Source organism: Lampris incognitus, chromosome 20 (assembly GCF_029633865.1).
Source record: "Lampris incognitus isolate fLamInc1 chromosome 20, fLamInc1.hap2, whole genome shotgun sequence".
In the NCBI taxonomy this organism is placed as follows: Eukaryota; Metazoa; Chordata; class Actinopteri; order Lampriformes; family Lampridae; genus Lampris; species Lampris incognitus.
The window spans coordinates 2721743-2735631 of record NC_079230.1 but is presented as its reverse complement, the minus strand read 5'-3'; the positions used below and the strand labels follow the sequence as shown (position 1 = coordinate 2735631).

The 13889-nt window shown below is 49.4% G+C and overlaps 1 protein-coding gene across 3 annotated transcripts in view; it reads left to right on the top strand.

Annotated features, from left to right (window-relative positions):
* zgc:153012 (uncharacterized protein LOC777626 homolog) overlaps window positions 1-13411 on the top strand; it is a 14987-nt gene extending 1576 nt beyond the window's left edge. The window contains exons 2-5 of one of the 3 annotated variants that reach the window (XM_056300678.1): window positions 3259-4255; window positions 4621-4769; window positions 12116-12167; window positions 12267-13411. In XM_056300678.1, coding sequence (XP_056156653.1) covers window positions 3566-4255; window positions 4621-4769; window positions 12116-12167; window positions 12267-12407 — 1032 coding nt within the window. In that variant the 5' untranslated portion in view covers window positions 3259-3565 and the 3' untranslated portion in view covers window positions 12408-13411. Of the gene's footprint in view, window positions 1-3254; window positions 4256-4620; window positions 4770-12115; window positions 12168-12266 lie in introns of all 3 variants that reach the window. The other 2 variants (XM_056300679.1, XM_056300680.1) reach the window with 2 other exon arrangements.
* Window positions 13412-13889: the final 478 nt, after the last annotated feature.

Below are 13889 nucleotides of genomic sequence, written 5' to 3'. Positions count from 1 at the left end.
AGACTCTTCCTCTCTCAGTCGGGCTGAGGCCCTTCTCACGTGTAGAGAGAGAGACAGAAAGAGAGACAGAGACTCTTCCTCTCTCAGTCGGGCTGAGGCCTGTCTCACATGTAGAGAGAGAGACAGAATAAGAGAGAGACAGAGACTCTTCCTCTCTCAGTCGGGCGGAGGCCTGTCTCACATGTAGAGAGAGAGACAGAGACTCTTCCTCTCTCAGTCGGGCTGAGGCCTGTCTCACATGTAGAGAGAGAGACAGAAAGAGAGAGAGACAGAGATCTTCCTCTCTCAGTCGGGCGGAGGCCTGTCTCATGTAGAGAGAGAGACAGAAAGAGAGAGAGAGACAGAGACTCTTCCTCTCTCAGTCGGGCTGAGGCCTGTCTCACGTGTGGAGAGAGAAAGACAGAATGAGAGAGAGACAGAGACTCTTCCTCTCTCAGTCGGGCTGAGGCCTGTCTCACGTGTAGAGAGAGAGACAGAAAGAGAGAGAGACAGAGACTGTTCCTCTCTCAGTCGGGCTGAGGCCTGTCTCACGTGTAGAGAGAGAGACAGAAAGAGAGAGAGACAGAGACTCTTCCTCTCTCAGTCGGGCTGAGGCCTGTCTCACGTGTAGAGAGAGAGACAGAATGAGAGCGAGACAGAGACTCTTCCTCTCTCAGTCGGCTGAGGCCTGTCTCACGTGTAGAGAGAGAGACAGAAAGAGAGAGAGACAGAGACTCTTCCTCTCTCAGTCGGGCTGAGGCCTGTCTCACGTGTACAGAGAGAGACAGAAAGAGAGAGAGACAGAGACTCTTCCTCTTTCAGTCGGGCTGAGGCCTGTCTCACGTGTAGAGAGAGAGACAGAAAGAGAGAGAGACAGAGACTCTTCCTCTCTCAGTCGGGCTGAGGCCTGTCTCACGTGTAGAGAGAGAGACAGAAAGAGAGAGAGGCAGAGACTCTTCCTCTCTCAGTCGGGCTGAGGCCTGTCTCACGTGTAGAGAGATAGACAGAAAGAGAGAGAGGCAGAGACTCTTCCTCTCTCAGTCGGGCTGAGGCCTGTCTCACGTGTGGAGAGAGAAAGACAGAATGAGAGAGAGACAGAGACTCTTCCTCTCTCAGTCGGGCTGAGGCCTGTCTCACGTGTAGAGAGAGAGACAGAAAGAGAGAGAGACAGAGACTCTTCCTCTCTCAGTCGGGCTGAGGCCTGTCTCACGTGTAGAGAGAGAGACAGAATGAGAGCGAGACAGAGACTCTTCCTCTCTCAGTCGGCTGAGGCCTGTCTCACGTGTAGAGAGAGAGACAGAAAGAGAGAGAGACAGAGACTCTTCCTCTCTCAGTCGGGCTGAAGCCTGTCTCACGTGTACAGAGAGAGACAGAAAGAGAGAGAGACAGAGACTCTTCCTCTTTCAGTCGGGCTGAGGCCTGTCTCACGTGTAGAGAGAGAGACAGAAAGAGAGAGAGACAGAGACTCTTCCTCTCTCAGTCGGGCTGAGGCCTGTCTCACGTGTAGAGAGAGAGACAGAAAGAGAGAGAGGCAGAGACTCTTCCTCTCTCAGTCGGGCTGAGGCCTGTCTCACGTGTAGAGAGATAGACAGAAAGAGAGAGAGGCAGAGACTCTTCCTCTCTCAGTCGGGCTGAGGCCTGTCTCACGTGTAGAGAGAGAGACAGAAAGAGAGAGAGACAGAGACTCTTCCTCTCTCAGTCGGGCTGAAGCCTGTCTCACGTGTACAGAGAGAGACAGAAAGAGAGAGAGACAGAGACTCTTCCTCTTTCAGTCGGGCTGAGGCCTGTCTCACGTGTAGAGAGAGAGACAGAAAGAGAGAGAGACAGAGACTCTTCCTCTCTCAGTCGGGCTGAGGCCTGTCTCACGTGTAGAGAGAGAGACAGAAAGAGAGAGAGAGACAGAGACTATTCTTCTCTCAGTCGGGCTGAGGCCTGTCTCACGTGTAGAGAGATAGACAAAATGAGAGCGAGACAGAGACTCTTCCTCTCTCAGTCGGGCTGAGGCCTGTCTCACGTGTAGAGAGAGAGACAGAATGAGAGAGAGACAGAGACTCTTCCTCTCTCAGTCGGGCTGAGGCCTGTCTCACGTGTAGAGAGAGAGACAGAAAGAGAGAGAGACAGAGACTCTTCCTCTCTCAGTCGGGCTGAGGCCTGTCTCACGTGTAGAGAGAGAGACAGAAAGAGAGAGAGACAGAGACTCTTCCTCTCTCAGTCGGGCTGAGGCCCTTCTCACGTGTAGAGAGAGAGACAGAAAGAGAGACAGACTCTTCCTCTCTCAGTCGGGCTGAGGCCTGTCTCACATGTAGAGAGAGAGACAGAATAAGAGAGAGACAGAGACTCTTCCTCTCTCAGTCGGGCGGAGGCCTGTCTCACATGTAGAGAGAGAGACAGAGACTCTTCCTCTCTCAGTCGGGCTGAGGCCTGTCTCACATGTAGAGAGAGAGACAGAAAGAGAGAGAGACAGAGATCTTCCTCTCTCAGTCGGGCGGAGGCCTGTCTCATGTAGAGAGAGAGACAGAATGAGAGAGAGACAGAGACTCTTCCTCTCTCAGTCGGGCTGAGGCCTGTCTCACGTGTAGAGAGAGAGACAGAAAGAGAGAGAGACAGAGACTCTTCCTCGCTCAGTCGGGCTGAGGCCTGTCTCACGTGTAGAGAGAGATACAGAAAGAGAGAGAGACAGAGACTCTTCCTCTCTCAGTCGGGCTGAGGCCTGTCTCACGTGTAGAGAGAGAGACAGAAAGAGAGAGAGACAGAGACTCTTCCTCTCCCAGTCGGGCTGAGGCCTGTCTCACATATAGAGAGAGAGACAGTCTCTGTCTCTCTGTTTCTCTCTCTCCTGTCTAGAGAGAGAGAGACAGGCCTCAGCCCGACTCCACAGGGTTCATGGCAGTCAGACAGACAGACACAGACCGACAGACAGTCAGTCAGACAGACGGACAGACAGTTAGCAAGACAGACAGTCCGAAAGACACACAGTCAGTCAGATAGATGGACAGTCAGTCAGACAGACAGACAGACTGTCTCTCTCTCTACACCTGAGTCAGTCTGAGGCCTGTCTGTTGGACTGTTGGACTGCCATGAAACCTGGATGGGTTGACAGATAGAAAGACAGAGACAGACAGACCTTCATGCACTACAATTCTTGTATATAACATAACAAGTTAGAAAGCCTGCAGAACCTGATCTCTCTCTCTCTCTCTCTCTCTCTCTCTCCCTCCCTCTATCTCACACACACACACACACACACACACACATCCATATACACACAACACAAGTCAGATCTGGTTGTGCAATAGGCTGGGAGCTGCGGACTGGACCACTCCCTGTAAGAAAGAGAAAGAGAGAGAGAGAGAGAGAGAGAGAGAGAGAGAGAGAGAAGAGCAGCAGCCAGCGGGAAAAGAGGGAGAGGAATGCTGGAAGAAGAACTGACAGAGGAGAGGTTGACCAACATACAGAGGGACATAAAGAGACAGGGAAACAGCCGAACAGAGACAGACAGAGGGACAGAAAGACACACAGACAGCCTGGAGGTTTGTGTGTGTGTTTGAGAGAGGAAGAGGGAGAGAGAGGAAGAGGGAGAGAGAAGATGAGTGTCGGTAAAAGGAGGAGTGGATTTCAGATCACCAGTGTGACGTCAGAGTATTCAGAAACTTCTGCAAACCAATCAGCTGCCAGCCCTCTGACCATTGTCCAATCAGCTTCCAGCCCTCAGGGAAGCCTCTCCCAGCCGACCACACCTTCCCTTTCAAGGAAGTTTGTCTCCCAGGAGGCCCCAGGACACGGGGCGGGATCTTCCAGATTCAGAGTGGTGCGCTTGGCTGGTGGACGAGGTGAGCCTTATCGCCGTGGGCGATGGACCTGCACAGACTTCCTAGAAAGAGAGGAAGGGATGGGGTTTAGAAGGGTGATGGACAGCATGAGACACGCCCACTCCCTGGAATCTCTAGAGATGATTGGTCTAGAAAGAAATAGGAGAGGTACTGGTGTCCACATGCATGCTGTCAGAGGGACAGGGCATCACATGCACTCTAAGAAGACCGCCAACCTACTTGCTCAGCCAATCAGAGGAGAGGGGGAGGAGATTGGAGGAATTAGGCCCCTCCTACTGCACAGCGACCCGCCTTCTCCTACACACCGGGAGCCAATCAGTCTGCGCCTGCTGGACTCCAAACAGCCAATGGAAGCACAGTATCGTGACTCCGCCCCCCCTCACCCCTCACTGCGCCCACGAAACCTCCCACGTCCTCTGCGATTGGATCTGGATGCTGCTGGAAGGGTATGAAAACAAACACACACACACACACACACACACATACATCTACACAACTGAACACACATGTTAGTGCAACAAACACCCAAAGATATACATATGCTTCTAATGTGTGTGCTCTCTCTCCCTCTGTCTGTCAGTCTGTCTGTCTCTCTCTCTCTCTCTCTCCCTCTCTGTCTGCCTCTCTGTGTGTGTGTGTCTGTCTGTGTCTCTCTCTCCCCCTCTCTCTGTGTGTCTGTCTGTCTGTTTGTCTGCCTGTCTGTCTGTCTGTCTCTCTCTCCCCCTCCCCCTCTCTGCCTCTCTGTGTGTGTGTCTGTGTCTGTCTGTCTGTCTGTCTGTCTGTCTGTCTGTCTGTCTGTCTCTGTCTCCAGTCTGTTCTGAGGGCCTCTCAGTCCCAGCCTAGTTCTCCTGGTAGTTCCTGTTCTGCAGATGGAACTTTCCAGTTCGGTCTGATCCCCCTCCACACTCACTCAGCCTTCAGCCTGGACCGTACCATCTTCCACCTGGCAGGGGACGCCAGGTAAACGCCATATATATATATATATATATATATATATATATATATATATATATATATATATATATATGTATATATATAAGTGTGTGTGTGTGTGTGTGTGTGTGTGTGTGTCTGGATGGTGAACTGGTTTGGAGAACGGTAACGCGGTTCAGCTGGACCTGCGCTGTCCTCCATGTTGGATGTTACATACTGCATACGCCATACAACGCACTGCAAACCACACAGACCACAGTACATACAACCTACTGTCCAGCCAGGTCAGCTGTGTGTGTTGTGGTCTGCCGGGTGGCAGGTGGGCGGGGCCTCAGTCTGTCTTCACTTCCTGTTCTGGACTCTAGGAAACACTCACAAGCAGGCGACGATGTGAAATCTACCGACATCCTCGTTCACATTGAGCAGAACCACGTGGAGGTCTTTAATCTGCCGGTCTGCTGGCGCCATCTTGATTTAACACGTTGTGTTCAGCCGCTGAGTCTCACATAAATAGACCCGGTACACACACACACACACACACACACACACACACACACACACTCACACACTCTCACAGAGCTGGAAGACATGCCATAACGCCATGCTACACCCACACACACAGCACATCTATTTTTTGCTTGTCTGACTATCAGCTGACCTGAAAAGTGTGCGTGTGTTGTGTCTATTTAAGTTTGAACCCTGAATAAACCACGTTCCAGGTCAAGTCCAACTTTATTATCGACTCTATTAAGTAGAATGCAATGAAATTCTTGTGCACTGGCTCTTTCTGCCTTAACACAAAGGACACAAGGACACACCATCCCAAAACATGTTGCACCTTGTGGACCATTTTCTACCACTTCCCCTTTTCTCCCCAATTCTACTTGGCCAATCACCCCACTCTTCCGAGCCGTCCCGGTCTCTGCTGCACCTCCTCTGAGCCATCCCGGTCTCTGCTGCACCTCCTCTGAGCCATCCCGGTCTCTGCTGCACCCCCTCTGAGCCGTCCCGGTCTCTGCTGCACCTCCTCTGAGCCATCCCGGTCTCTGCTGCACCCCCTCTGAGCCATCCCGGTCTCTGCTGCACCCCCTCTGAGCCGTCCCGGTCTCTGCTGCACCTCCTCTGAGCCATCCCGGTCTCTGCTGCACCCCCTCTGAGCCGTCCTGGTCTCTGCTGCACCTCCTCTGAGCCGTCCCGGTCTCTGCTGCACCCCCTCTGAGCCGTCTTGGTCTCTGCTGCACCCCCTCTGAGCCGTCCCTGTCTCTGCTGCACCTCCTCTGAGCCGTCTTGGTCTCTGCTGCACCTCCTCTGAGCCATCCCGGTCTCTGCTGCACCCCCTCTGAGCCGTCTTGGTCTCTGCTGCACCCCCTCTGAGCCGTCCCGGTCTCTGCTCCGCCCCCTCTGAGCCGTCTTGGTCTCTGCTGCACCCCCTCTGAGCCGTCCCGGTCTCTGCTGCACCCCCTCTGAGCCGTCCCTGTCTCTGCTGCACCTCCTCTGAGCCGTCCCGGTCTCTGCTGCACCTCCTCTGAGCCGTCCCTGTCTCTGCTGCACCTCCTCTGAGCCGTCCCGGTCTCTGCTGCACCCCCTCTGAGCCGTCCCGGTCTCTGCTCCGCCCCCTCTGAGCCGTCTTGGTCTCTGCTGCACCTCCTCTGAGCCGTCCCAGTCTCTGCTCCGCCCCCTCTGAGCCGTCTTGGTCTCTGCTGCACCTCCTCTGAGCCGTCCCGGTCTCTGCTGCACCTCCTCTGAGCCGTCCCAGTCTCTGCTCCGCCCCCTCTGAGCTGTCCCGGTCTCTGCTGCACCTCCTCTGAGCCGCCCCGGTCTCTGCTCCACCCCCTCTGCTGATCCAGGGAGGGCTGCAGACTACCACATGCCTCCTCCCATACATGCGGAGTCACCAGCTGCTTCTTCTCACCTGACAGTGAGGTGTTTCACCAGGGGGGCGTAGCGCATGGGAGGATCACGTTATTCCCCCCAGTTCCCCCTCCCCCCTGAACAGGCACCCCGACCGACCAGAGGAGGCGCTAGTGCAGCGACCAGGACACATACCCACATCCAGCTTCCCACCCACAGACACGACCAACTGTGTCTGTAGGGACGCCCGACCAAGCTGGAGGTAACACGGGGATTCAAACCGACGATCCCGGTGTTGGTAGGCAACGGAATAGACCGCTACGCCACCCGGACCCCCCTTGTGTACCATTGGTACCAATTCATTTTTACCACTTAAAGAACAATAACAGAATAGATTTTACCTATCTATCTGTTTGTATGTCTGCATGTCTCTGATTGGTCTCACACACACACACACACACACACACACACACACACACACACACACACACACACACACACACACACACACACAGTGTCAGGACCTCCTCAGTGTGTGTTGTGGTTGCAGAGTGGGAGGGAGGAGAATTCCAGTGCTGAGCTCTCATTGGCTGACAGAGTATGTGGGCGGGTTGGAATGATAGTGTCAAGTTTCAGCCAATCAGAATGAAGAGACTGAGCGCGTGGGAAGAGATGACCGGGGAGAGAGGGAGTCCCACGTTATTCTGCTATCGCTCTCTCTCTCTGGAGTCAGACAGGTTCACAGTGTGATGATCAGGCTCTGGACCCACTGGACTTTGTCTGAAATTGGACTCTGGTCTTCCATCAAGCTACCAACGTTTTTCATTTGAATCTTTTCAGTTTTTAATTTTTGTTTACTAATGAGAGATGACCTCTGACCTGCCAACATCCCTTGCTACTGAACTCAGTATTTCTCCTCTGCACTACAAAACCAAATTCCAACTGGGAGCTCTCTGATTGGCTAACTACAGGAATTAACCCAGCGGCAGTCTGTCTTGGAGATTTGTGGAACACAGGAAGTAGCCTAACAACAGCTTGGTTTGCAGTGTAAGGATTGGCTGATCACAGGATTGGCTGGTTGGTCAGTCATGTTTGGAAGTGTAAAGAAGATGGTCTCTGTCTTTGAGAGCGGACAACATCCCAGACCTCCTCCTCCTCTGCCTCCTTCTGTCCCTTCTCCTAATCCCACCCTTTCTCACCTGCTCCAGCGTCCCTCCCGCCCACCTCTGACCCCGCCCACCCCTCACAGAGCCCTTCAGGTGGTTGCTAAGAGACCAGAGAGTGAGTGGGAGGTACTTCCTGTTGTGTTGAGGGGTCATAGAGAGGCCAAATGTCATGCAAGGATCAGGGAATCTTGGCCCAGCACTCGGACAACCCTTCAACCCAAACCTCCACCTTCTAGGAAGGGCCAAATTCAGCGGTCACTAACTCAACTTCCTGTTTTTACCCACAAACCAAAAGCGTCCGTTGGAACCTCAACACTGCCCTTGAACCCTCCACAGCCAATCACTGACAGATTGACTCACAGCTCTAAAGACCTAAAAACTAAAACCCAAGTTAAAGTGAACTCCACTAAACTGACTAAACTTGACCCAATCCACTCTGCTAACTCTACTAACCCTAAAACCAATCTTATGATCCCTGCCAACTCCACCATCCCTGAAACTAACCCTACTAACCCCAAAACAAACTCTACTTACACTAAAACTTACTTAACTATCCCCACCAACCCTGAAACTAGCCTTAGCAACCCTAACATTGACTTTAACCCTACTAACCCTAAAGCAAACCCTGCTGACTCTGCCAACCCCACCAACCCTGAAACTAGCCTTAGCAACCCTAACATTGACTTTAACCCTACTAACCCTAAAGCAAACCCTGCTAACTCTGCCAACCCCACCAACCCTGAAACTAACCTTAGCAACCCTAACATTGACTTTAACCCTACTAACCCTAAAGCAAACCCTGCTGACTCTGCCAACCCCACCAACCCTGAAACTAACCTTAGCAACCCTAACATTGACTTTAACCCTACTAACCCTAAAGCAAACCCTGCTAACTCTGCCAACCCCACCAACCCTGAAACTAACCTTAGCAACCCTGGACCTCAGTGCTCAACCGAACCGCGACCCCAGCCAACCTCAGTGAACCAAATTCTGCTGCCAGCACCTCCTCATCCAGTAATCCCTGCTCACTTCAGAACACAAGCCCTGACTGGCAGCCTCCCTGCCTCGCCTCACTGTTATTGGCCAGTCTGTTTTAAAGCCCCTCCCAGGGGGCGGGAATCTGAAGCTGCCCTGCTGTCACTGCTGCTCTTCTGTCAGAGGTAACCATGACAACGGGTTCCGGAGGTGGCTCTTAAATCATCCTCCACATCCTCACCCACACCCTCCCCTTTTAAAACAAAAGTCTTACACTACTTTAAAGTGATTTCTCCAACCTGTCTATATCTAACTTGTGGCTCTCTTTAACCTGTCTGTCTGTAACCTGTCTGTCTAACTTGTCTCTCTCGCTATAATCTGTTTCTCTGACTCTTGGTTTTCTCTCTAACTAGTCTGTCTCTAACCAGTCTTTCTCTCACAAAGCCTTTCACGTAGAAGATTACACCCGCAAGGCAGTGGAGGTTTGAAATCAGAGTTTTCCTTCTCCTAGATGAACTGCCCGACAAAGCTAACGAGCTTCACCTACCCAGGATATATATATATATATATATATATATATATATATATATATATATACCCTTCTCACTCTTTTTCGGGTGGTGTGTGTCTTCCTCAAGTTTGTGTCCTCTACCAGAGGAGATTGAGGGTTCTGTGCAGTATCTTGGCTGTTCCTAGGACTGCACTCTTCTGGACAGAGACCTCAGATTTTGTTCCTGGAATCTGCTGGAGCCACTGTCCCAGTTTGGGGGTCACAGCCCCTAGTGCTCCTATTACCACTGGGACTACTGTGGATTTCACCTGCCACATGTGATGTAGTTCTTCATTCAGTCCTTGGTATTTCTCTAGCTTCTCATGGTCTTTCTTCCTGATGTTGCCGTCGCTTGGCATTGCTACATCGAACACTACTGTTGTCTTCTGTTCCTTGTCGAGTACCACAATGTCTGGTTGGTTAGCCAGCACCTGCTTATCAGTCTGGAACTTGAAGTCCCACAGGCTCTTAGCTCTGACATTCTCAACCACCTTTGGCGGTGTCTCCTCCCATTTGGACTTGGGGACTTCCAGTCTGTTTTCAGTACAGATGTTCCTGTACACTATCCCAGCCACCTGGTTATGCCTTTCAGTGTACGCTTTCCCAGCTAGCATCTTACACCCTGCTACTAGGTGCTGGACTGTCTCAAGGGCATCTTTGCACAGCCTGCATCTTGGGTCTTTTCTGGTGTGGTAGACCCCTGCCTCAACCGATCTGGTGCTGAGCAGTGCCTGTTCTTGTGCTGCTATGATCAGAGCTTCTGTGCCTGTGTTGTGCTGCCTGTGCTGTGCCCTGTGCTGTCCTTTAGTCCAGCCTTTTCTAGCCACTGGTAGGATTTCTCAATATCAGCCACGACTTCTATCTGTCGATGGTACATCCCGTGGAGGGGCCTGATCTTCCATGATACCTCCTCTTCTTCTTCCTCCGCTCTATTTCTTCTGCTGCCTGAGGTACTCACTCACCAGTTCGTCGTGGGGGACCCTCTTTCTGATGTACTCATGGATGTTCCTTGTTTAATCCTGGATAGTGGCCCTGACACTCACTAACCCTCAGCCCCCATCTTCTCTCTTATCGTACAGTCTCATGCTGCTGGACTTCAGGTAGAACCCTCCGTGTATTGTGAGGAGTTTCTGTGTCCTGATATATGTGGCCTTTATCTCCTCCCTTGGCCAGTTTATTATTCCAGCTGGGTATCTGATGACTGGTAGGGCATATGTGTTGACGGCTTGGATCTTATTCTTCCCACTGAGCTGGCTCCTCAGGATCTGCCTCACTCTCCAGAAGTATTTGGCTGTAGCTGACCTCCTTGCTGCCTCCTCGTGGTTTCCATTTGCCTGTGGAATACCCAGGTACTTGTAACGCTCCTGTATGTCTGTTATCCTGCCATCTGCTAATCCAACCCCTTCAGTCCTCACCACCTTTCCTCTTTTGTCACCATTCGACTGCACTTGTCCAGTCCAAATGACATCTCGATGTCATCGCTGCAGATCCTGGAGACAGTACACACACACACACACACACACACACACACACACACACACACACATATATATATATATATATATACACTACCGTTCAAAAGTTTGGGATCACCCAAACAATTTTGTGTTTTCCATGAAAAGTCACACTTATTCACCACCATATGTTGTGAAATGAATAGAAAATAGAGTCAAGACATTGACAAGGTTAGAAATAATGATTTGTATTTGAAATAAGATTTTTTTTACATCAAACTTTGCTTTCGTCAAAGAATCCTCCATTTGCAGCAATTACAGCATTGCAGACCTTTGGCATTTTAGCTGTTAATTTGTTGAGGTAATCTGGAGAAATTGCACCCCACGCTTCCAGAAGCAGCTCCCACAAGTTGGATTGGTTGGATGGGCACTTCTTTGAGCAGATTGAGTTTCTGGAGCATCACATTTGTGGGGTCAATTAAACGCTCAAAATGGCCAGAAAAAGAGAACTTTCATCTGAAACTCGACAGTCTATTCTTGTTCCTAGAAATGAAGGCTATTCCATGCGAGAAATTGCTAAGAAATTGAAGATTTCCTACACCGGTGTGTACTACTCCCTTCAGAGGACAGCACAAACAGGCTCTAACCAGAGTAGAAAAAGAAGTGGGAGGCCGCGTTGCACAACTGAGCAAGAAGATAAGTACATTAGAGTCTCTAGTTTGAGAAACAGACGCCTCACAGGTCCCCAACTGGCATCTTCATTAAATAGTACCTGTTAGAGCCTGTTTGTGCTGTCCTCTGAAGGGAGTAGTACACACCGGTGTAGGAAATCTTCAATTTCTTAGCAATTTCTCGCATGGAATAGCCTTCATTTCTAAGAACAAGAATAGACTGTCGAGTTTCAGATGAAAGTTCTCTTTTTCTGGCCATTTTGAGCGTTTAATTGACCCCACAAATGTGATGCTCCAGAAACTCAATCTGCTCAAAGAAGTGCCCATCCAACCAATCCAACTTGTGGGAGCTGCTTCTGGAAGCGTGGGGTGCAATTTCTCCAGATTACCTCAACAAATTAACAGCTAGAATGCCAAAGGTCTGCAATGCTGTAATTGCTGCAAATGGAGGATTCTTTGACGAAAGCAAAGTTTGATGTAAAAAAAATCTTATTTCAAATACAAATCATTATTTCTAACCTTGTCAATGTCTTGACTCTATTTTCTATTCATTTCACAACATATGGTGGTGAATAAGTGTGACTTTTCATGGAAAACACGAAATTGTTTGGGTGATCCCAAACTTTTGAACGGTAGTGTATATATATAGTATCTTTCTCTGAGTCCCCCCTCCCCTCTCTCTCTCTCTGTTTCTCTGTCTGTGCAGTGGTTCCAGTAACAGTTTGATCGCCATTGACAACAAGATAGAACAGGCCATGGTAAGACAGATTCTTCTCATTTTGCTATCTCCTCTGAGTGCATTACGTTCAGCTGACCTGTGTGTTCGTGTGTGTGTGTGTGTGTGTGTGTGTGTGTAGGACTTGGTAAAGAACCACCTGATGCTGGCAGTCAGAGAAGAGGTTGAGCTTCTGAGACATCAGATCAGAGACCTGCAAGAGAGAAATGCCCAACTAGAGAAAGAGAACCTCCTCCTGAGATCACTACGAGATACACGCTGATATCTACACACACACACACACACACACACACACACACACACACACACACACACACACACGGATATCGCTATGCTTATACACACACTGATCCACACACACAGACACACGCTGATCTAACCCGAGGACTGTCTGTAGTCTACAGTCTGTATTGAAGACAGACGAGTGGAAACCTGTAGACTTTCCAGTGTTGTTCTCCTTCTGATCTCCATCTTTTTGTGGTGTTTTAATGAGCCTGTAATTTAAATACTTCCATTCCCTCAGTGATTCAGCCCACATTTACCAGTAAATATTTCAGGAACACAAGAATCCATAGCTCTGAAGATGAACTCTGTCAGGAACTCTGTCACTATCATGACAACAGTCCCTCTATCACAGTAGAGTCTAGTTCTACCAGAGTAATATTTGGTTCTGTCAGATTAAAGTCTGATTCTATCACCAAAAAATCTGGTTCTATCACCGTAAAGTCTGATTGTATTACAGTAAAGTCTTGTTCTATCACAGTAGAGTCTGGTTCTATCACAGCAGAATTGGTTTCTACCAGATTAATGTTTGGTTCTACCAGAGTAAAGTCTGGTTCTATCACAATGAAGTCATGTTCTATCAAAGTAGATGTTGGTTCTATCATAGTAGAATCTGGTTCAATGAGAGTAATGTTTGGTTCAACCAGAATAAAGTCTGATTCTATCATAATAAAGTCTGGTTCTATCACCGTAAAGTCTGATTGTATTACAGTAAAGTCTTGTTTTATCACTGACGAGTCTGGTTCTATCACAGTAGATGTTGGTTCTATCATAGCAGAATCTGGTTCAATGAGAGTAATGTTTGGTTCTACCAGAGTAAAGTCTGATTCTATCATAATAAAGTCTTGTTCTATCGCTGACGAGTCTGGTTCTATCACAGTAGATGTTGGTTCTATCATAGTAGAATCTGGTTCAACGAGAGTAATGTTTGGTTCTACCAGAGTAAAGTCTGATTCTATCATAATAAAGTCTGGCTGTATCAAACTCGATACAGATTTCAAACTAGTTCTGGGTTTCAAGATGTTTTCACAGTAACTCAATAACTAGAATGATGATGATGATGACCACAGAATAGACAAGTTAATAACAATAGATTAACAAACAATCGGGTTCTGCTCTTGTATTTGTGCGCACGCGTGTGGTGTGTGTGTGTGTGAGAGAGAGAGAGAGAGAGAGAGAGAGAGAGAGAGAGAGAGAGAGAGAGAGAGAGAGAGAGAGAGAGAGAGAGAGAGAGAGAGAGAGAGAGAGAGAGAGAGAGTTCTGAGCTAGTTGGAATGCAAATCAAACCCTTAAGAGGATCTTTAGATTGCATAAACACACACACACTAATCACACTAATCACACTAATCACGCTAATCTATCCCATGAGGAACATTTTTCAACAATGTTCTTTTATGACTGATCAGAGATCAGGTCGCCTGGCAGCCAATCACAGAGATGGACATTTGTCTCCTAGCAACAG